The 20,334-nt window shown below is 42.1% G+C and overlaps 1 protein-coding gene across 2 annotated transcripts in view; it reads right to left on the reverse strand.

Moving 5' to 3' along the window:
• The window catches only part of RBL1 (RB transcriptional corepressor like 1), a 77,832-nt gene that overhangs the window by 37,662 nt on the left and 19,836 nt on the right, over positions 1 to 20,334 (reverse strand). For both annotated transcript variants that reach the window (XM_024200845.2, XM_024200846.2), the window contains exons 7-12: positions 18,758 to 18,807; positions 17,957 to 18,143; positions 11,164 to 11,330; positions 7,766 to 7,878; positions 5,847 to 5,950; positions 2,396 to 2,533 (exon numbers count right to left, since the gene is read on the reverse strand). In XM_024200845.2, the coding sequence (XP_024056613.1) occupies positions 2,396 to 2,533; positions 5,847 to 5,950; positions 7,766 to 7,878; positions 11,164 to 11,330; positions 17,957 to 18,143; positions 18,758 to 18,807 (759 nt within the window). The remainder of the gene's footprint in view (positions 1 to 2,395; positions 2,534 to 5,846; positions 5,951 to 7,765; positions 7,879 to 11,163; positions 11,331 to 17,956; positions 18,144 to 18,757; positions 18,808 to 20,334) is intronic.

A 20,334-nucleotide genomic window follows, 5' to 3' on the forward strand; every position in this document is an offset into this window, starting at 1 on the left:
TTTTTGCCTAGGGCGGCAAAAAAGCCAGAGCCGGCCCTGGGTGTAGTAGTGAGCATGTAGCTATGGGTTCAAATGGGGAACCAGTGACGGCCCGAAGGACTAGGCGGAGGTCCCATGGTGTAGTAGGATCACGTAGTTCTGGGTAGACGTTGGTGAGGCCTTTGAGGAAACATTTGGTGAGCAGGTGAGCAAACACAGAACGTTGATCCACTTTGTGGTGAAAAGCTGTGATAGCAGAGAGGTGTACTCTTATTAAACTCATGGATAGGCCAGACCTTTTATGTTCTAAGAGATAATCTAATATTGAGGGTAAAGAGCTAAGTTCCCTGTAAGCTACGCAGCCATGCAGCAGCCTATTTAGTGCCATGCAGGTGCTCAGGGAACGCACCCGGGGACCTGCCAGGGGAGGGGCGGCTTGAACCCAGCCCGAACCTGCTGCAGCTGGGGGCACCCCTTCCCCGGCTTTGGGCATTCCCGTCAGGGGAGGCTTTTGCCCCCAGAGAGGCTGCTGCATGATAGCACTGGGTATTGTAAAGGTATGCACCGAGGACCATGTCGCCGCTCTGCATAAGTCCTGGATTGGAACCTGCACTAAGAAGGCTGCCAAAGAATCTTGGGACCTTGTGGAGTGAGCTGTTAAGTTCGACTGAGGGGGAACGCCTGCGAGGTCGTAGCATGTTCATATACAGGATGTGATCCAAGATGAGATCCTCTGGGAGGAGACCAGAAGCCCTTTTATTCTGTCAGCCATAGCAACGAAGAGCTGGGCCGACCTATGAAACGGTTTGGTTCTTTCAATATAAAATGCCGGAGCATGTCTGACGTCCAGGGGGTGCAGTCGTTGCTCTTCGCTATTCACGTGAGGCTTAGGGTAGAAGACCGGTAGAAAGATAGCCTGGTTGTAGTGGAATTGGGACACAACCTTTGTGAGGAATTTTGGGTGCGGCTGCAGCTGTACCTTATCTTTAAGAAAACTGTATATGGTGACTCTGCTGTGAGGGCTCGGCTCTCCGAAACCCTCCTTGCCGAAGTAATTGTGCTTATAATGGCGCTATCAGCGCGCAACAGCAGGGGGCGCCGGCACCGAGGCTATGGATACCACTAGGGGAAAAATCTTCGACAGTTGTGCTCGGGGCACTCGCACACCTAAATCGGAATGGACATGTGCAATCACTTGAAGAAGAACTGCGAACAACAGCAGAGGCACACACATTGGGGCTATTGCCTGAGGAAAGGGACTCAAATGAAGGCTAGGGGAATGTTTCCATTACTCTACTCTTGCAGCTACCCAAAAGCTGAGGAAGTGGAAGACTAGCAGACACACTGCAACCTCCAAACGTCAACAGCCAGGAGGCTATGGAAGGTCGGAAACAGAGGCTTTGGGATGGGAAAAGGAGAGCGGGCAGGGAGATATACTTAATATACCATACTGACAAGAAAGGCTGGGGTCCCCAGTGAGGGTCCAGGAACAGCACTGTGGCTGGAGTCTCAACACCCTCTTGGTTTCTCAAAGGCTGGATTCTATCTTGGGCATTGCTCCTGAACAGCAGGGCCCCCACATCTTAACTGGCTGGTTAGACCTCTGACTATTAGGGCCTGGACATTTTCACTAGATGCCTAGGTATTGGTATGTCTGTGAGAGAGGCCAAAAGACAGAGAGATTGAGATAAGGTAAGTTAGTAAAGAAGAAAGGTACAGAATTTGTGGGGGAGAAGGGGAAGAATAAAGGTGACAAAAAGGAGGAAGTGGGGAACAAGAAGAGAAGACAGTGCTCTGTTGCAGGAAAGAAAGTTAAGTAAAGACAGGAAGGGAAAAAAAGATTTAACAAAACAGGGATGTAACAAGAAGGACTGATCAAACAGTACTCAACAAATATATTATTTTGAAGTATTTTAACAGTATTAGTTGAAGAATTTCCCTCAGATTTTTGTGGTATGTGACCAGTTCTATAACTGGTGAAATATTTAGTACATTTGACTACTGGTAGAAATACTGGTCAAATATAGTCTAAGAATATTTTATTCCACTATTCGACCAACCACAGTAGTAAGTCAGGTTTGCAAATCATTTGTTAAATCGAAAATTGACTGACAGCATGTTACAATTAAATTAAGTATACAAACCATGCACAAGTGCTTTATTCCTTTACATTACAGGGGAAATGGTGTCACAAGTATTACATATGTTGGATAACAGATGTCAATTCTTGGTGGTATATTCAAGGGCAGCCTTAGACTAAAATAGCACATATGCTACAGGTCTGCACAAGCCCCTCTACTATACCTAATTTAGGAATAGAGGGCTTCTAGCACTGTGAATCTAATACTAAATAGAGGTACTTTAAAAGTTTATAATAATTCAGATCCAAGTATTTGAACATGACGTTTATGCTTACCTTATAAAAATAGAATGGTCGGAGATCAAGAACCTCAATAATCCAAGGGAAAGTTCGCAGTGAGCTATATGCAAATAGCACAATCTCCAAACAACATGCTATCAGGGAACGATGGAAAATATCTTGCTCCAAGAGAGCCTAGATAGGACGTAGAAATGGTTTTCAGCCACATCATTAAGGAGTTACTCAAATATATTTTCTTAAATGATACTAGAGAGACTGAACTACTGAGAAAGAACAGCATTCTCCTTGCCCCACACACACAAACTCTATCCACATTAGATGAAGTATGATGATTTGATCTGCTAAGGCCTGCATTAAAAAAATATAGAATAAGAATTTAAGTTTTGTTTTAAACCATACCCTGAATTTACTATCCATTAATTAAAACTTAATTGAATTAAGATTTGGGATATGGAAAAAGTTACAGAAGAGGGAGCACTGAAAAAGAAATCAAGAGACAAAGGACATAGATTCCAAGGCCAGAAGGCCTTGTGATCATCTAGTCTGATCTCTTGTATAACAAAAGCCAGAGAACTTTGCCAAAATAATTCCTAGAGCAGATCTTTTAGAAAAACATTCCATCTTGATTTAAAAATTGTCAGGGATGGAGAATCCACCACGATGCTTGGTAAATTGTTCCAATGGTTAATTACCCTCACTTTTAAAAATGTACCCCGTATTTCCAGTCTGAATTTGTCTAGCTTCAACTTCCAGACATTGGATCATGCTATACTTGTGTCTGTTAGACTGAAGATCCCATTATCAAATATTTGTTCCCCAATGTAGGTACTTCTAGACTAATCAAGTCACCCTTTAACCTTCTTTGTTAAAATAAATAGATTGAGCTCCTTGAGTCTATCACTATAAAGGCACAAAAATGATTAAAGGTCTAGAAAACATTACCTATGAGGGAAGATTAAACAAATTGGGTTTGTTTAGTCTGAAAAAGAGAAGACAGAGGGGACATGATAACAGTTTTCAAGTACATAAAAGGTTGTTAACGAGGAGGGAGAAAAACTGTTTTTCTTAATCTCTGAGGATAGGACAAGAAACAATGGGCTTAAATTGCAGCAAGGGAGGTGTAGGTTGGACATTAGGAAAAACTTCCTAACTGTGAGGGTGGTTAAGCACTGGAATAAATTGCCTGGGGAGGTTGTGGAATCTCCATCATTGGAGATTTTTAAGAGCAGATTAGACAAAAACCTGTCAGGGATGGTCTAGATAATACTTAGTCTTGCCATGAGTGCAGGGGACTGGACTAGATGACCTCTCGAGGTCCCTTCCAGTCCTATGATTCTATGTTTGGTAATCCATTAATCATTCTTGTGGCTCTTCTGTGAACCCTGTCCAATTTATCATGTCATTTAACCTGTCTGTTCCACTCTTTACAGCCAGATTTGCTGACTTATAAGTAGTACAGGTGCTGACACACTGGAGAAAGAATAGCAGATAAATCAATTGTATTACAACTAGCACCTTGCTAAATTATGACAGTTTAAGCTACAAAAAGGAAACTTCCAGTGGTATACTTAAGTATCGTACTACGTTCAACTACTTTACATATTTGTTCCCTGAAAGATCAATTACTATTTCTTTTGCCCTTTCCATTATTTCCTGCTTTTCGGAAAGTTTCAAATGGTAAAGGCTGGTTTTATAGTTGTTTATCTAGTAATAATGCAAGTCGAAGGGGAAGCAGACCTACAGTGCCAATGACAGTAAAGCTGCTTTGATACTATGGGTAAAAGGATAAAAGCCTGCTCCCCAGGGGTTAAAGCAGAATGCAAGGTGTGCTAGCTGCAGTTACTGCAAAGCAATACAGGCATTTTCTTGAAGACGAAAGAGGAGAACAAAAATGCCTTGCCCAGCATCTATGTTCTAAAAGACAATATAGGCAAAGACAATTAGCAGTTGTAGGTACCTTCATATATAGTTATTATTGTCAAACGCTAGTCTATTCAGGTATTGTGATGAAGTGAGGTTTTATTCATTTTGTTATGTTGCATCTTGTTATGTGAGTCTTACTGTCCTATACTAATACTGTGTGTACCTTAGTTTCCCTGTGTACTGCACCAATACTTAGGTGGTGGAAATTGGGTGTGTGATTTTGCTGAGGCCCTTGGGGCAGGTGAGACTGTCCTACTATTTGCACCTGTGTAATCTGAGACCCAGGAAGAGGGTTTGACCAGGTGCCTTTGGCCCAGGAAAAGAGACAAAGGCCAGAGGAGTGGCTGGAGAGTTTCAGTTTAGAGCTGGCTGGGGAAACGGAGGGAGTCCTAGAACTGGGGTCTGGGCTCCCTACCCCCAAGATGGACCTAACTGAGGGGTCCTGTTCTCTGTAGCTACAATCTCTGTTTTAGACCGCGTTCCTGTCGTCTAATAAACCTTCTGTTTTACTGGCTGGCTGAGAGTCACGTCTGACTGCGGAGTTGGGGTGCAGGGCCCTCTGGCTTACCCAGGAGCCCCGCCTGTGCGAACTCGCTGTGGGAAGCGTACGGTGTGAAAAGGGGATGCTGAATGCTCCGAGGTCAGACCCAGGAAGGTCGAAGCTGTGTAAGCTTCTTACCCTAGAGACAGTATGCTCAAGAGAGAAGAGGCATGCTCCCCCAAAGTCCTGACTGGCTTTGTATGGAGTGATTCCAGAGCATCGCCCAGTGACTCCGTGACAGGTATATATCACATATCAGACACATACGAGTTAGGAAAAAAAGGAGATATCAGTATTAAATGCAGATGAAAGGAATCATTTGAGATGCAGGAGAGAAGCATAACATACTGAAGAAAAACAATCTTGGAGAGAAATATTTGCAAGTCACTTTTCTTTATCAGTTCAAATTACTTGACGATCCAGTTTTTGATTTAAAATCAGGTAAGATTTCACCTTTGTTGTAATTAGGGATGTAAAATATTAAACAGTTAACTGGTAAGCATTAGTCTTACCCATTTACTCACCCTAACCGTTAGCCCCAGTCCCAAGCCAAGCCAGCCGGCCAGAGCAACCTTCCCTTTAATCAGAGCCCCTCTCCCTTTAATCGGTTAACCGATATAATTTTAATCATTTAAATGGTTAACTTTTAAAACGATATTTACATCCCTAGTTGTAATACAGCAGAGTATGTAGGATTTAGTACACAGCCATAAGAAAATATAAGGAAGGAACTATGTTAGTTGAAAGACTAGTAGTACTGAACAAATATTGAGCTCTCAGGAAACTACAACTGGGTCAAATGTCTTGAAATAATCTCATTTAAGGAATGAAATTAATATTAAACTGGAAAATTGAGCCCATCAATCCGCTATTAGCTAGTCAATAGACAAGGAACCAATTCTACCCTCAGATTGATTTAAATGGGAGCTGTGTGGATTGACCCAAATACATAATTTTTCTGAAAGTATTCACAAGGGTGAACTTAAAGAAGAAGAGGCTCTTCTGTTCCAGTTCTCTACTTACTGTCATGTCCTTCCCATGCAATCTTCGTGTTTCTTGTACCACTATCGTCTCCAAAATTTTGTAATACAAAATCTCTGCCAGTTTTAGTCTGTTAACAGCAAAATCTGCAATTGAAACCAAACATTGCTGAAAGCTTGTATTCCAAGTCAGCAGTTGGGAGGGGGGAGGAGGAGGAGGGGATGAATAAACAGTCTTGATTAAGTTAACCAGTATTTTACTTTCCATAACAGAAACACACGTGTGCTGTAAGCCAAGAGGAAATACTACTCTGAATGTCTTTAGTAATGCTATGTGAAACAAACCTTACATGCAATTAACATATTTCATACTCTTTAGATGTTCATACTTTAGGAATGTTTATGTGTAAGGTCTCCACTCCAGTTTTGTAAAAGTCTTCTGAATTTCAAATATGTAATGAGTTGCATTAACACCCATACAGGAAAGTTCATTTAATTAAGAAACTTTTTTCCCCACTTCTTAGGCAGATTTATAGTCTCTTATTAAGAGTTTCAATACAATTTCTTTCAAGTCCCATTTTGAACTACAGTAACTCCTCGCTTGACATTGTAGTTATGTTCCTGAAAAATGCCACATTAAACAAAACGATGTTAAGCGAATCCAATTTCCCCATAAGAATTAATGTAAATGGGGGGAGTTAGGTTCCAGGGAATTTTTTTTCACCAGACAAAAGACTATGTATAATTATATATACATACACCCAAACACATACACACAGAGTATAAGTTTTAAACAAACAATTTAATACTGTACATAGCAATGATGATTGCGAAGCTTGATTGAGGTGGTGGAGTCAGAGGGTGGGATATTTCCCAGGGAATGCCTTGCTGCTAAATGATGAACTAGCACTCGACTGAGCCCTCAAGGATTAACACATTGTTGTTAATGTAGCCTCTCACTCTACAAGGCAGTATGAATGGAGGGAGAAGAGACAATAGAAGCGTGGCAGTGGCTGCAAACATTCCCTGTGGAAACTGAACATGATGATGAACCCACACTATCCCAGTGGAGCTCACCACTCCCTCCACTTTCCAAAGTGCTGGGGGGGTGGCGTGGGTGAAAGACACGGCAGTGGGTGGAGGGACACCTGAACTGCCCAGCAATTGATAGCCTGCTGGGCGGCTGCCGCACAGGGAACTTAGGGGAGCTGATAAGGGGGCTGCCGGCCCACCCTGGTTCCAAGCCCCCACCAGCTAGCTCCAACGGCTGCTCTTCCTGCAAGCAGTGGACAAAGCAGGCGGCTGCCAAACAACATTATAAGGGAACATTGCGCAACTTTAAACGAGCATGTTCTCTAATAGATCAGCGACATAACGATGAAACACCGTTAACCGGGACGACGTTAAGTGAGGAGTTACTGTATAACCTTGCATGATTTCATTCAACTCTGTACAATGTCCTGTTTGGTAGTTATTAACCTGTTGCAATGAAAAGATGCAACAAGTTTTGAACCAATGAGTAGCGGTTCAATATTTTTAAAGTTATTATTGCCTTTACTAAGGCATCCCTTATTTATTAAAGTAAACTTTTCAATGCAATATTCTTACTATCTTATAAATGTCTCAATAGGAGTTGTACTGAAGGCACCTTCACCTCCATGGAGTTGGGATTGATCTATGGATGAAATGTCCCAGAAACCACACTATAAGGACATTTATCTCTTCAAAATTTTGATCAGCCTGGCTCAATCAATGAGGAGCTGGAGTAATATTAGTACATTTCTATGCAGTGAGTTGCCCCTCCATTGAAAAGTCAGTTTTCATCTACACCAATCGTTCATTTTACTAAGTACATGAAGAATCAGCCCAAGCATTTTTTCTTCCCATAAACGTGTCGCCTTTGATACACAAGCGATGCACTTCAATATGCTGAAACATTCTATGCATTTCACATATTCCTACCTATGTGAGATCCTGGCTGGTCATCTGTTGACTGAGTATAACTCCGACAGAAAGCCTCACCTATTTCTTTAACTCGATTCATGATGCTTTCCATAGGGTTGCGTACACAAGACCTATAGCAGGACCCAGAGAGAAACCTCATTTGTATATTACAGAAACATAAAAAAGCCCCCCCGATAGGATTCATTTCACCAAGCTTTCCTCTTGGCAACCAGTGTCCCATCCTGTGATGTATTTTACACTCTGGACAGCACTCATTCAAAAAGGTTTACAAGCTAACCAGAAAAAGAGATAGTCTGTGGGTTTTAATACTATTACTTGCAAGTCCGATTCTGAACTTTAACCTTGCCTTATTTCATTCTGTTATGTACAACATTCTGTTTAATGGTTACTGACCTGTTGTACACAAAGAAAAGATGCAACATGTGTTCCAGAACAAAGAGTAGCTGTACAATATTTTTTAAAGGCCAAATAGGATTTGATAGTTTGAGAAGACGGAGGGCTTGTCTACACAGTGGAGTAATGCACACTATGGAGGTGTGATTTCTAAAGGGCACTAATTATTGTCGATTAACTGCTTTGAGTAGACCCTGCTGGTGCACACTAAAGACTTCCTAGTGCACTTTAATGTAGTCAAGTACTAGTGCTTACTATGTTAAAGTGTTCTAAGAACTTTAGTGTGCATCAGCAGGCACAGACCAATTAATCCGCAACACATTAGGGTACTTTAGGAATCTCACCCCCATAGTGTGCATTACTCCCTATGTAGACAAGCCCTGACTAACTCCATTATCATTTTTGTACATGAGGAGTGCTTGATAAAGAATGTGCTTATATAAACTGAATTCTGTTCTTCAGAGCAGTGCACTAGCTCCCCTCTTTAGAAATAATAATGGACTTTTGTTTCTTTTTAACCTTACATTACTTCTACTTCTATATTATCTTAACAGTATTAAATTACTATGTAATAACTCTGAGCATCCAGACACGGAGATTGTGTGAGGATTTTATAAATTATTTTAACTTATGCAAATTGCTACCACACAATTAAGACCAAAACTGATTTTTTTTTATGGGGGGGCGGGGAGAAAGGAGGAAGAGACAGAAGAAACCTATTGATTCAAATTTTAAAAAAAGGAGGAAATGGATAGAAATTAATACTAGTCAGAGTATATCGCCTCAGTACTTTGATATCCATATAATATTTGCACCAGGGATAACTTGGGCTCCCAATAATTTACCTTTCAGGAGCCCAATCGATTACGATACAATTAGAATGTTCCCCTAGCCTAGACAGTCTATTTAGGAATAGAAGAATATAATGGATTTAATTATGTGACAATGAAATTAGGAATTCTATTTTGTGATATGTTTTGAAACATTGGCACTATGGTTGCACTAGTCTGGACTTGCCCAAAGGCAGCCTTGTTCTGCATTCCAGAGAGCTAACCCAGGCACAAAAAAAATGTTTGTTCACTGAAGGACCATCACTGGTGGAGACAGAGTTTCACAGTTTGAGCATATTGCACAGAACACAAGAACGGCCATACTGGGTCAGATCAAAGGTTCATCTAGCCCAGTATCCTGTCTTCTGACAGTGGCCAATGCCAGGTGCTTCAGAGGGAATGAACAGAACAGGTAATCATCAAGCGATCCATCCCCTCTCGCCCATTCCCAGCTTTTGGAGACAGTGACAGAGGTCTTATTTAAGAGTGGATGCAGCTGTGTGCAGGGAGGCTGATAATTACCACATAAGGGCTCGCAGGAGAGACTGTGCCCAGCCAGAAATCAAACTTCAGATTTCACCCCTTCTGAGAGTCTGAATAGTGCAAAGGGCTCAGAGCTTGTCATTTTTAAACATCTGAATTTCTCAAATGTTTTAAGAGTAAAATCACTGTGGCTAAGCTTCCTCTGTTACGGCTGAGTTCCTTCCTTTCCTTTAACTCCTTCAGAGACAAACTAGAAGCCCAGGGAGTCCACAGCCTTGGTGGAACTCTGGGGGTGCAGATGTAAGCAACTGGGGGGTTCAGGAGGTTCTCAGATTCTAAAACAGCTAGCCGGTGGTGTCCCATGTCCCAAGGAATGGTGTCAAACAAGAGGTCTGAGCCTGGGAATGTGACTTTGAGACCCAAAGCAGTGACTTTGAAAGAGTGGGGGAGGGGAAAGGGGGAATGTCACAGTGGATAATCAGCCAACGAACTCCCAGTGCGACACTATGACCAAAAGGGCTACTGAAATTATTGGATGTGTAAATGGGAATATCAAGTAGAAGTAGAGAGGTTATATAATCTCTTTAGTTGGTACTGGTGCAACTACTACTGGAATACTGTGTCCATTTCTGGTGTCCTCAACATGAAGAATGTTGAATATAGGAGAGAGTTCAGTGAGAAGAGCAATGAGACAGGATTAGAAAACATGCCTTACAGTGACAGACTCAAAGAGCTCAATCTGTTTAGATGATCAAAGAAGATCTGAGGTGACCTGAACACTATATATAAAGTACCTACCTACATGGGGAACAGAAATTTCATAATAGAAAGCTCTTCTTTCTAGCAGACAAAGGTATAACAAGATCCAATGGCTGCAAACTTAAGCTATTCAAATACAAAATAAGGGGCAGATCTTGAAACAATTTACAAGGGTTGTGGTGGATTCTCCATCACTGGAAATTTTTAAGTCAAGAACGGATGTTTTTCAAAAGGATATGCCCTAGTCAAACAGGAATTAACTCAGAGACGTCCCATGAGCTGTGTTATAAAGCGGGTCAGACTAGATGATCATAATGGTCCCTTCTAACTTTATAATCCATGAATATACAAAATTAAACTAAAGTGCATTGGAGGAGCTGAATGCTGAAGACTAATGGCAGGCTCTAGGCTGTGTTCTACTCACTTTCACAACTTGGACTTAAAAGAAGACTGTAACTGCCTCTTTAGTCGGCAGACAGGACTGTCATACACTATTCTCTTCCTTGGTAGGTGACTTCTATCAAACTAGGATTTAATTTGTCCAAATTTGCTTTTGTTAAGAAATAGATTTTTTTTGGTCAAACTTGTTATACCAACAGTGTCAATAAAAAACAAATGCACAAATTATGATTAGCTGACGAGTAAAAAAAAATTTGGCCTATTAATCTAACAGTAAGTAATGAGGTTTTTTTAAAAGCCGTACTTTTCCAGAAGCACAGATTCATTAAGAAATAAAAGGTTTAGTTCCTCACAATAAGGCCTTTCAAATGGAAACACTAAGAAGACAGGTCGGTCTTTTTCCCCAGCAACCCTCATAAAACCCTTTAAAACGACTTGAGTATGGAGTAAAAATGTAGTAGCCTAACAAAACCAAGTCTGAAGAGAGGGATCACCTTTTGTAATGAAAGTAGGGGTAAGTGACATGCTTACTCGAAGATAGCTATAAGCTGTTCACTTGGTGCATTTTTCAACCCAGCCACAATGCTCTGTAACCGGCTCACACTTTGTGTTGCTGAAGCAACAGGAGTGATTACCGCTTCCTTCTCTCTCAGGTATCTCCTTCCTGTCAGTGGTGTAGAAGGTGCAAATGATCTTTTCTGCCAAGTAAGATAGAAAATAAGTTAATCATCAAAAATTATGTTTCTACAGATGTTTTGAGACATGAACTGCAAGGTCATTCACAAAACTCACAGGTACACCACAAACCACAGGGAAAATGAGTATGCCCACACTACAGTCACTACCACAAAATAGGCTGAGATTTAAAGTAAAGTGTTTTTAAGGGCAAGTTCTATAACAAATTACAAACCTAATGAAATCCCCAAACTAAAAGTCAGAAGTTTAAGCAAAGAGAGAAATCAATAAAATACAAGACTTAAACGTCTTAAAAACATAAACAAGAGGTTTAAGTTCACTTAAACACTGACAAATGGTAAAGGCAAGACCACTGCAATGCATAACCATAACTACCTGATGCCACAGAACTACTGTATAATCAACCTCCCCTTTTAATCTAATATATTTATCATACATGCTGCAATTACAATTCAGTTCCAAAGCTCTTATCTGCATGAACCACATTTGGGTTTAAATTATGCATATATTTTACAAAATTTACTAATATTTCAAGTGAAGCAATGACAACCAAAGAAAGCTGAAGCAGTATTTGTAAACACTGAAAGACTATATATAAACAACCAATCTTTTTCACACTGCCCACTGAAAGCCACTTTCAGACACTGCCTCTACTCCCCTTCATGGAAAAACACTTCCCCTATTCTATCCTTGCCTCACTCCATTATCTACAGACCCCAGTTCACTCCTTAGCACAAAAGTTTCCCATTCAGAAGACTGAGCTTCCTTTAGAAGTGAATTAACGTAATTTTAAGAAACAAGTTATTTGATATTAGCAATATTTGGGGCAGATTCCCAGCTGCGACCAAGGAGCATTTGACACAGATGAGGGGGATTCCCCATCCACTTCCAAAGGTGCCCAATTCACTACCAGTCACAGGACTGCTCAGTGCAAGTCTCCCAGTCCAAGTTAAACCAGCCTGAAGGCTGCTCTAGCCTGCACCACATGCCTGCAACCTCCTTATAGTAGCTGTGAATCATCACAGCATGAAGGAGCCCCACCTATGCCATCTTCCCCACCAGCCACTGAAATGGCACTAAAGCTGCTATACCACCTGAGGATCCCCTTACGTGCGAAGAGATCCTCTGGGGGATGGATCCATCTATTTGAAAGCTACTTAATACCAATGAAGTGGCGCAAAGTGGCTGGAGCACAGCCCTGGACTGTATTGATTATATTTTCCATTTCCAAAATTCAAGATATGAATAATGTAAGAAAATATTACTTTTTGTAATATTAAGATGGCTACTTTTCAGAAACGTTGGAAGGATCAAGGTCAGCCAGAGCGTTCAAAGTCACAATTTATAAGTAAACAGAAAGCATAAGAAAGGATCTGCTGTGCTATGAAAATTTAAAAGTTCAAAATGGGCAAAATGAGTTGAAATCACTGCACACTCACTCACTCACTCAATGTCAAATATAAAGCCCAATAGCTTCACACTGTATTGAAGAATGATTTTACAAAACTGATCTGTACCAGTGCTTGCTTCTAGGAACAATTCTTTTTCGCCTGTTTCCAACTTATTTTTGAAACTGTCTAAGCAGCATGAAACTAGTATCACTCATCAACTGTAATTGACACACCATCCTTCAGAGAGACAAGATGGGTGAGGTAATATCTTTTATTCTACCAACTTCTGTTGGTGATAGAAAGCAGCTTTTGAACAACACACAGTTCCTTCTTCAGGTCTAAGCGTCACAGCTAAATGCAAGGTGGAACAGATTGTTTATCATAAGTAGTTAGCATATATTAAGGCAGAGGTTCTCAAACTGGTGGGCGTATTCCACCCCCCCACCCCCCGGGGTGTGTGTGTGCAGAATGTATTCTAGAGGGGGTGGGTGTGAGACGCTTTAGTGGGGGAAAAAACAAAAACAAACAAACAAAACCCTTACTGCACACATTTTACCCACAGCAATGAATAACTAACACAGCTGATTCCTCCAGACATATGAAGTCTTCAGATTGCGCTGTGCAGTTTGATGGATTTCTGCTAAGCTTGCATAGCACTATATAAAAGTTGTTGCCATCTGTACATTAATCCGTTTGCTACAACGTGGTATGCTCATTTAATTGTAAGCATCAACCACAATCGCAGTTTTGCTTTTGCTCTTATTACAATGGATCATTGGCTCATTTGTGCAACAGGAAAAAAAAACACCCCAACTCAAGTGAAAAACAAAGAAGCCAAAACTTTTCTGAACTACTTTACTGTACATTAAAAACTAACAATGATCTAATCTTCAGGTACAAGGAGATCTCCAGATAGCTGTCTCAAGCATCCAACCCAACATGGAATTGTTCTGCTCCAAAAAACAGGCGCACCCATCACACTAGTAACAACAGTGTGATGCCAGTAAGCAGTATATCACTAAAAATTTACATTACTATATACTTAAATGGCTGTTTGAATAAATGCCTTACTGTTTTTAATATTTAGTAAGAGTTGCATGTTGATTTTTTTTTTTTTTAACCGGTATATGTACTGTGTGGCGGCAGGGAGGAGGAACATGAACTACTACAGACACAAAGAAGGGGAGAGTGGTCAAATAAGTTTGAGAACCACTGTATTAAGGGACCATTCAAAGCAGAGTGGCCCCTCTGCAGTCATAGGACAAAAAGAGGGGGTCACTGATTACAGATTGTTATAATAAGTAGGGCCCTACCAAATTCACAGTCCATTTTCGTCAATTTCACAGTCAAAGGACTTTAAAAATTATAAATTTAATTTTTTCAGCTCTTTAAATCTGAAATGTCACGTGTGGTAATTGTAGGGATCCTAACCCAAAAAGGAATTTTGGGAGGGAGGGGGTGTCGCAATATTATTGTAGGTGGTACTGTTTCTGCTTCTCTTCTGCGCAACTGCTGGTGGTGGCACTGCCTGAGAGCTGGGCAGATGGAGAGCAGTGGCTGCTGGCCGAGAGCCCAGCTCTGAAGGCAGAGCCACTGCCAGCAGCAGCGCAGAAGTAAGGATGGCCTGGTATGGTATTGCCACCCTTACTTCTGTGCTGCTGCCTGCAGAGCTGGGCCCTCAGTCAGCAGCTGCCACTCTCCGGTCGTCCAGCTCTGAAGGCAGCAACACAGAAGTAAGGGTGGCCTGATATGGTATTGCCACCCTTACTTCTGCACTGCTGCTGGTGGGGCACCATCGTCAGAGCTGGGCACCCGGCCAACAGCCACTGCTCTCTGGCCACCCAGCTCTGAAGGCAGCACAGAAGTAAGGGTGGCAATACCGCGATCCTCCCTCTAACTCCCTTTTAGGTCAGAGCCCCCAATTTGAGAAATGCCCCTCTCCCCCATGAAATCTGTATAGTACAGAGTAAAAGCACACACAAGACCAGGTTTCACAGGGGGAGGTCAGATTTCATGGTCCATGATGCTTTTTTCATGGCTGTGAATTTGGTAGGGCCCTAGTAATAAGCCATAAATCCAATGTCTCTGTTCAGTCCATGATTTTTAGTGTCCAGCAGTTATGAATTTAAGCTCCCAGGCTCGTCTTTTGAAAGTATCATGCAGGTTTCCTTGAGGATGACGACTGATAGGTCAGAGTGATCAGTTTGGGAAAGTGTTCACCCACAGGAGATAGGGTGTTTTTGTCTTTTATCATTTTCCTGTATGAGATCATTTGAGAGCATAGTGATTGTCTGGCTTCACCCACATAGTTGTTATTGGGGCATTTTGTGCACTGGATGAGCTATACCACATGTTGTGATAAGCACGTGTAAGATCCATGGATCGTGAAAGGTGTGTGTGGGGGTGTTGATCATTGTAGCAGTGGAGATATGTCTGCAGGTTATGCATCTGTTATTTTGTCAAGGTCTGGTGCTGCTTTGAGTTGGTGTGTCTTGATCTGTGGCAAGCCTGCTTATGATGAGCTTAGCAAGGTTGGGGGTTGTTTGAATGCCAGAATTGGGGGTTCAGGCAAGATTTCTTTGGAGGATGGGGTCCCCATCAAGTATGGGTTGTAACTGTTTGATGACACCCCATCCATATAGGTTCCAGTGGGATGGTAGGCAACAACTAGGGGTGTGCAGTTGGAGGGGTTTTTATTTCTGCATTGAAGCAGGTTCTCTGAGTATTTAGGTGGCCCGTTCCATGATGTGATCTACTTCTCTGGTCGAGTGTCCTTGTTTGGTGAAGACAGTTAAGTGTGTTAAGGTGTATATTCCAGACTTTCTCCTTGGAGCATATTCTTTGGTATCTGGCTGTAGATAACAGAGTCTTTGGTGTGTTCTGGGTGGTTACTAAATCTATAAAGGTAGGTGTGGTGGGTTTCTTGTATATGTTTCTCTATACAGTTTCACTGCTGAAGCTGATTGTGGTTCCCAGGAAGTTGATGCTAGTGTGGAAGTGTCCCAGAGAGAGTTTAATGTATGGTGGTCGTGGTTGAAGTTATGGGGAAAATCTATGGACAGACAGCTTAAACTCCCTCAGAGGATGGAAATATCATTGATGTATCTCAGGTATACCACTGGTTTCATGGTGCATTTTTCCGGAAATAATTCTTCATTAAGAGGTTGGCATATTGGGGAGCCATCCTAATACCCATGGCTGCTCCCATGGTTTGGGCAAAATGTTTGTTGAATGTAAATGTTATGGGTATGGATGAAAAGGATGAGAGGGTTGTCTATTGTCTTGTAAATATCTGAAGCAGGCAGCTACGCTGTCATTGTGATAGATGTTGGTGTATAGAGAAGTGACATCAATGTTGGCAAGAATGGTGTTCTGAGGGAGGTTGTTAATATTGCAGTGTTTGTGGAGTAAGTCATTGGTATCCTGGAGGAAGCTGGCCCTTTGTGTGGGGGTGGTTTGAGGATGATTTCTGAGAGTACCAATATTCCTTCAGTTAGAGTGCCTTGGCCAGATATGATGGATCTGCCTGGGATCCCTTGTTTGTCTATCTTGGGAAGCATGTAGAAGGTCCCTGGGGTGGGTTCATGCGGATGAGTTTGTAGATTTTCTCTTGGAGTTGTTGTTGTTGTGGGGGGGGGTTGATGATATCCTTAAGTTCCTGAATAAACTGTGGTGTGGGGTCATCTTTGAGTTCCTTATAGTAAGTGGTGTTGGAGAGTTGATGGTTGGCCTCATTAACGAAGTCATCACGTTTGAGTACAACGGCACCCTCTTTGTCTGCTGGTTTGATCACTATCTTGTGGTTAGATTTCAGTGATTGTATGGCTGTCCTCTCGGCAGTGGAGAGATTATGGTGGATATGATGTTTGTTAAGGATTTTATAGTCAATTTTTTTCCTGAAGCAATCAATGTAATGATCAAGAGTGTGGGTTCAACTGCTCTGTGATGTCTAGTCATAGGATTATTTTTTCTTATGATTGTCGGTGGGAATGTGGTAACTGTGAGTGGTGTCGTCACTGTTGTGGAAGAATTATTTGATGCAGGGATGGCAGAACAACTCTTCTAGTTCTCCATGTTAGAATGGTATCAGGTACTGTGGTGGGGCAGAAGTTCAGTCCCTTAGAGAGTACAGATAATTCAGCTCCAGTGAGGGGTAGTCGTTACAAATTGACGAAGTTTGGGTGTCGTTTAGTGTACGTGTGATGGGCACTGGTGCCTTGGTTTCACCCAGAGATGGTGTTCTGTGGGTTGAATGGTCCCTTAGAATATGTACTTACTACTTATGCTAAACAAACAATCTGTTCCACCTTGCATTTAGCTGTAACTCTCGGAATACCTTTCCCCCATCTGAAGAAGAGCTCTGTGTGGCTTGAAAGCTTCTCTCTCTCACTAACAGAAATTGGTCCAATAAAAGATATTACCTCACCCACCTTGTCTCTCTAATATCCTGGCTACAACTACCCAGTATACCCCAGCTTTCTGACAGCTAATTCTTATTTTTCCCCTTAGTTTTTCTTTTAAAGTGACCACTGAAAATATTTTCCCCATTCCCATCTCAAACACCAGTTTAAGATACACCTCTACCCCGATATAATGCGGTCCTATAGAACGCGAATTCGGATAGAACTTGGTAAAGCAGCGCTCCGGGGGACTGGGCTGCTTTACCTCGTTATATCCGAATTCTGCGCCCACCCGTTACTTGCTGCAGCACTCCCTGGGGCCCCCCCGCCCCAGCTCACCTCTGTTCCGCCTCCTCCCACGAGCACGCCGCAGCTCCACTTCTCCTCCCTCCCAGGCTTGCCACCAAGCCTGGGAGGGAGGAGAAGCGGAGCTGCGGTGCGCAAGCCTGGGAGAGAGGAGAAGCGGAGCTGCGGCACGCTCGTGGGAGGAGGCGGAGTGGAGGTGAGCGGGGGCAGGGGGGCCATAGCAAGGGGGGGCGCAGAGGAACCGCTCCCCGCCCCAGCTCACCTCCGCTCTGCCTCCTCCTCCTCCTCCCACGAGCACGCCGCTCAGCTCCGCTTCTCCTCCCTCTCAGGCTTGCTGCGCCAAACAGCTGATTGGCATGGCAAGCCTGGGAGGGAGGGAGGGAGGGAGGGGAGGAAGAAGCAGAGCAGATAGATATAATGAACAATATTCTTGGGTCACACGTAAAATGTATTTTTCCCATTTCTGACAAACAGTGGGCATTGAAACCTGCATATGTAAATAATAATAGTGAAATAGACAGGTTACATTACTTTTTCAAAATGCTGCTGAAGATGACACTCCACATGAGCTCTTGTTGTTGTTTTCCCCACTGGCATGTCAACAGCAAACTTTCGGGGAGTTCCAATTTCTTCTTCTGCATCTGCTCCTAAGAAAACCCTCTCATCAAAGTCACCCACTGATAAAACATACTCTTCATACTCCTTATTCAATGCTTTGCTGAAAAAGAAGCCATACTGCATTTATTAAGAGTTAAGCTGTTAAAGAAGCCAGACAAACTAGCCAATGGAATTAGTCTATACAGTTGAAAGCAATGAATAGTCAAAACATTTATTAATTTTAGTAATAGCACTCCGTGATTGGAAACTAACCAATATCAGTAATAGTGCACATGCTAATGAATGACTTGACTCCCCTTTTTCTAACACCATATCCTAATGGTTCTCAACCTATTTACCATTGTGGGCCGCATATGCAGTTCTCTGTGTGTTATGTGGGCCGCATTCACACAATATATATACTACCTGTATGGCCCTGAGGATGTCACATGGGTTGCAGCTGTGTGGTGATTGGGCCGTAAGCGGACCATGGGCCACAGGTTGAGAACCCTGCCCTATCCTGATTCTCTTGGGCTCACTGCAGGACCTGGTCTCCTTGGCCTCTCTTGCCGCTGGTGACCCTCCAAGACTTGGTTTCCAGTAAGTATTGGAGCAAGTGAGTTAAGCTCTGCTCCCACTGGAAAATGAAACAGCTGTGGAGCAGAGTTGAGATGTTTCTTGCATGTATAAATGGCTTAACTTTATCATTGCTTAAGATCATCATCCAGCACTTACTTGTTATCTGCAAAGCTGCAAAAATCCAAGAGGCAGTCTCCTTTTAAAATCTGGAAACAAGAGAGTTGAAAAATAAGATTACATGTAATGCAATTTTTAAAAAGTAGTAAATCCAAAACCTGTTCAATTCCAGAAGAGTGGAAGCATGATAGTTTAATTGTAATGCAGATTATTAGGATCAAAATCATTCTCTGGATTTTTGCTGCACAAGACCAGTGAGGATGAATTTGTTGTATAGATGACATCTCAGCAGTATAAGGCTCCTCACTCTCACAATGTTTTGCTAGATCCTAGCCATAGAACTATGCTACCAACCATCCCCATAGGTAGCGTATAAAATTGTTTTATAACATAGTTCTCACATAATTCTCAGTCAGAAAGTTCCTGTCCAGAATGATCACAATGCTAGAATCCTGCTGGTATATTTAAACACTGTTGTCACTAGCACTGTTCTGCTCCCAGTATAGAGAGGGCCTTAGCCAGTCCACATAATGGAGTTTCAGAATCAAGAGGAGAAGGCAGTCCTCTGCTAGTGTATAACTGGGGAAACAAAACAACAAAACCCCCACAACCCTGATTAATCTCTCTCCTTCATAGAAGAATAATGTTTAAACAAAAATACCCACTTCTGCCAAAATGCCCAACTACCAAAACCTGTGCCAATCACTGTGTCCATTTGCCTCTATGTTATATCCCCACGTGCACTCCTTTGTTTATGTATAAGGATCATTTCTTTATATGGATACTACCATTTTAAGAACGTAAGAATGGCCTCACTGGATCAGACCAAAGGTCCATCTAGCCTAGTATCCTGTTTTCCGACAGTAGCCAATGCCAGGTGCTTCAGAGGGAATGAGTAGAATAGGTAATCATCAAGTGATCCACTCCCTGTTGCCCATTCCCAGCTTCTGGCAAATAGAGGCTCAGGACACCATCCCTGCCCATCCTGGCTAATAGCCATTGATGGACCTATCCTCCATGAATTTATCTAGTTCTTTTTTGAACCCTGCTGTAGTCTTGGCCTTCACAACATCCTCTGGCAAAGAGTTCTACAGGTTGACTGTGCGTCGTGTGAAGAAATACTTCATTTGTTTTAAACCTGCTGCCTATTAATTTCATTTGGTGACCCCTAGTTCTTGTGTTAGGAGGAGTAAATAACACTTCCTTATTTACTTTCTCCACACCAGTCATGATTTTATAGACCTCTGTCAGATCCCTCTTAGTTGTATCTTTTCCAGGCTGAAAAGTCCAGTCTTATTAATATCTCCTCATATGGAAGCTGTTCCATACCTCTAAATATTTTTGTTGCCCTTTTCTGAATCTTTTCCAATTCCAATATATCTTTTTTTTAGATGAACTGACCACATCTGCACGCAGTATTCAAGATGTGGGCGTACCATGAATTTATAGAGAGGCAATCTGATATTTTCTGTCTTATCTCTCTTTCTTAATGCTTCCCAACATTCTGTTAGCTTTTTTGACTGCTGCTGCATATTGAGTGGATATTTTCAGAGAACTATCCACAATGACTCCAAGATCTTTCTTGAATGGCAACAGCTAATTTAGACCCCACCATT

The sequence above is a fragment of the Terrapene carolina genome, unplaced genomic scaffold (genome assembly GCF_002925995.2).
Source record: "Terrapene carolina triunguis isolate 2854851 unplaced genomic scaffold, T_m_triunguis-2.0 Scaffold233, whole genome shotgun sequence".
In the NCBI taxonomy this organism is placed as follows: domain Eukaryota; kingdom Metazoa; phylum Chordata; order Testudines; family Emydidae; genus Terrapene; species Terrapene triunguis.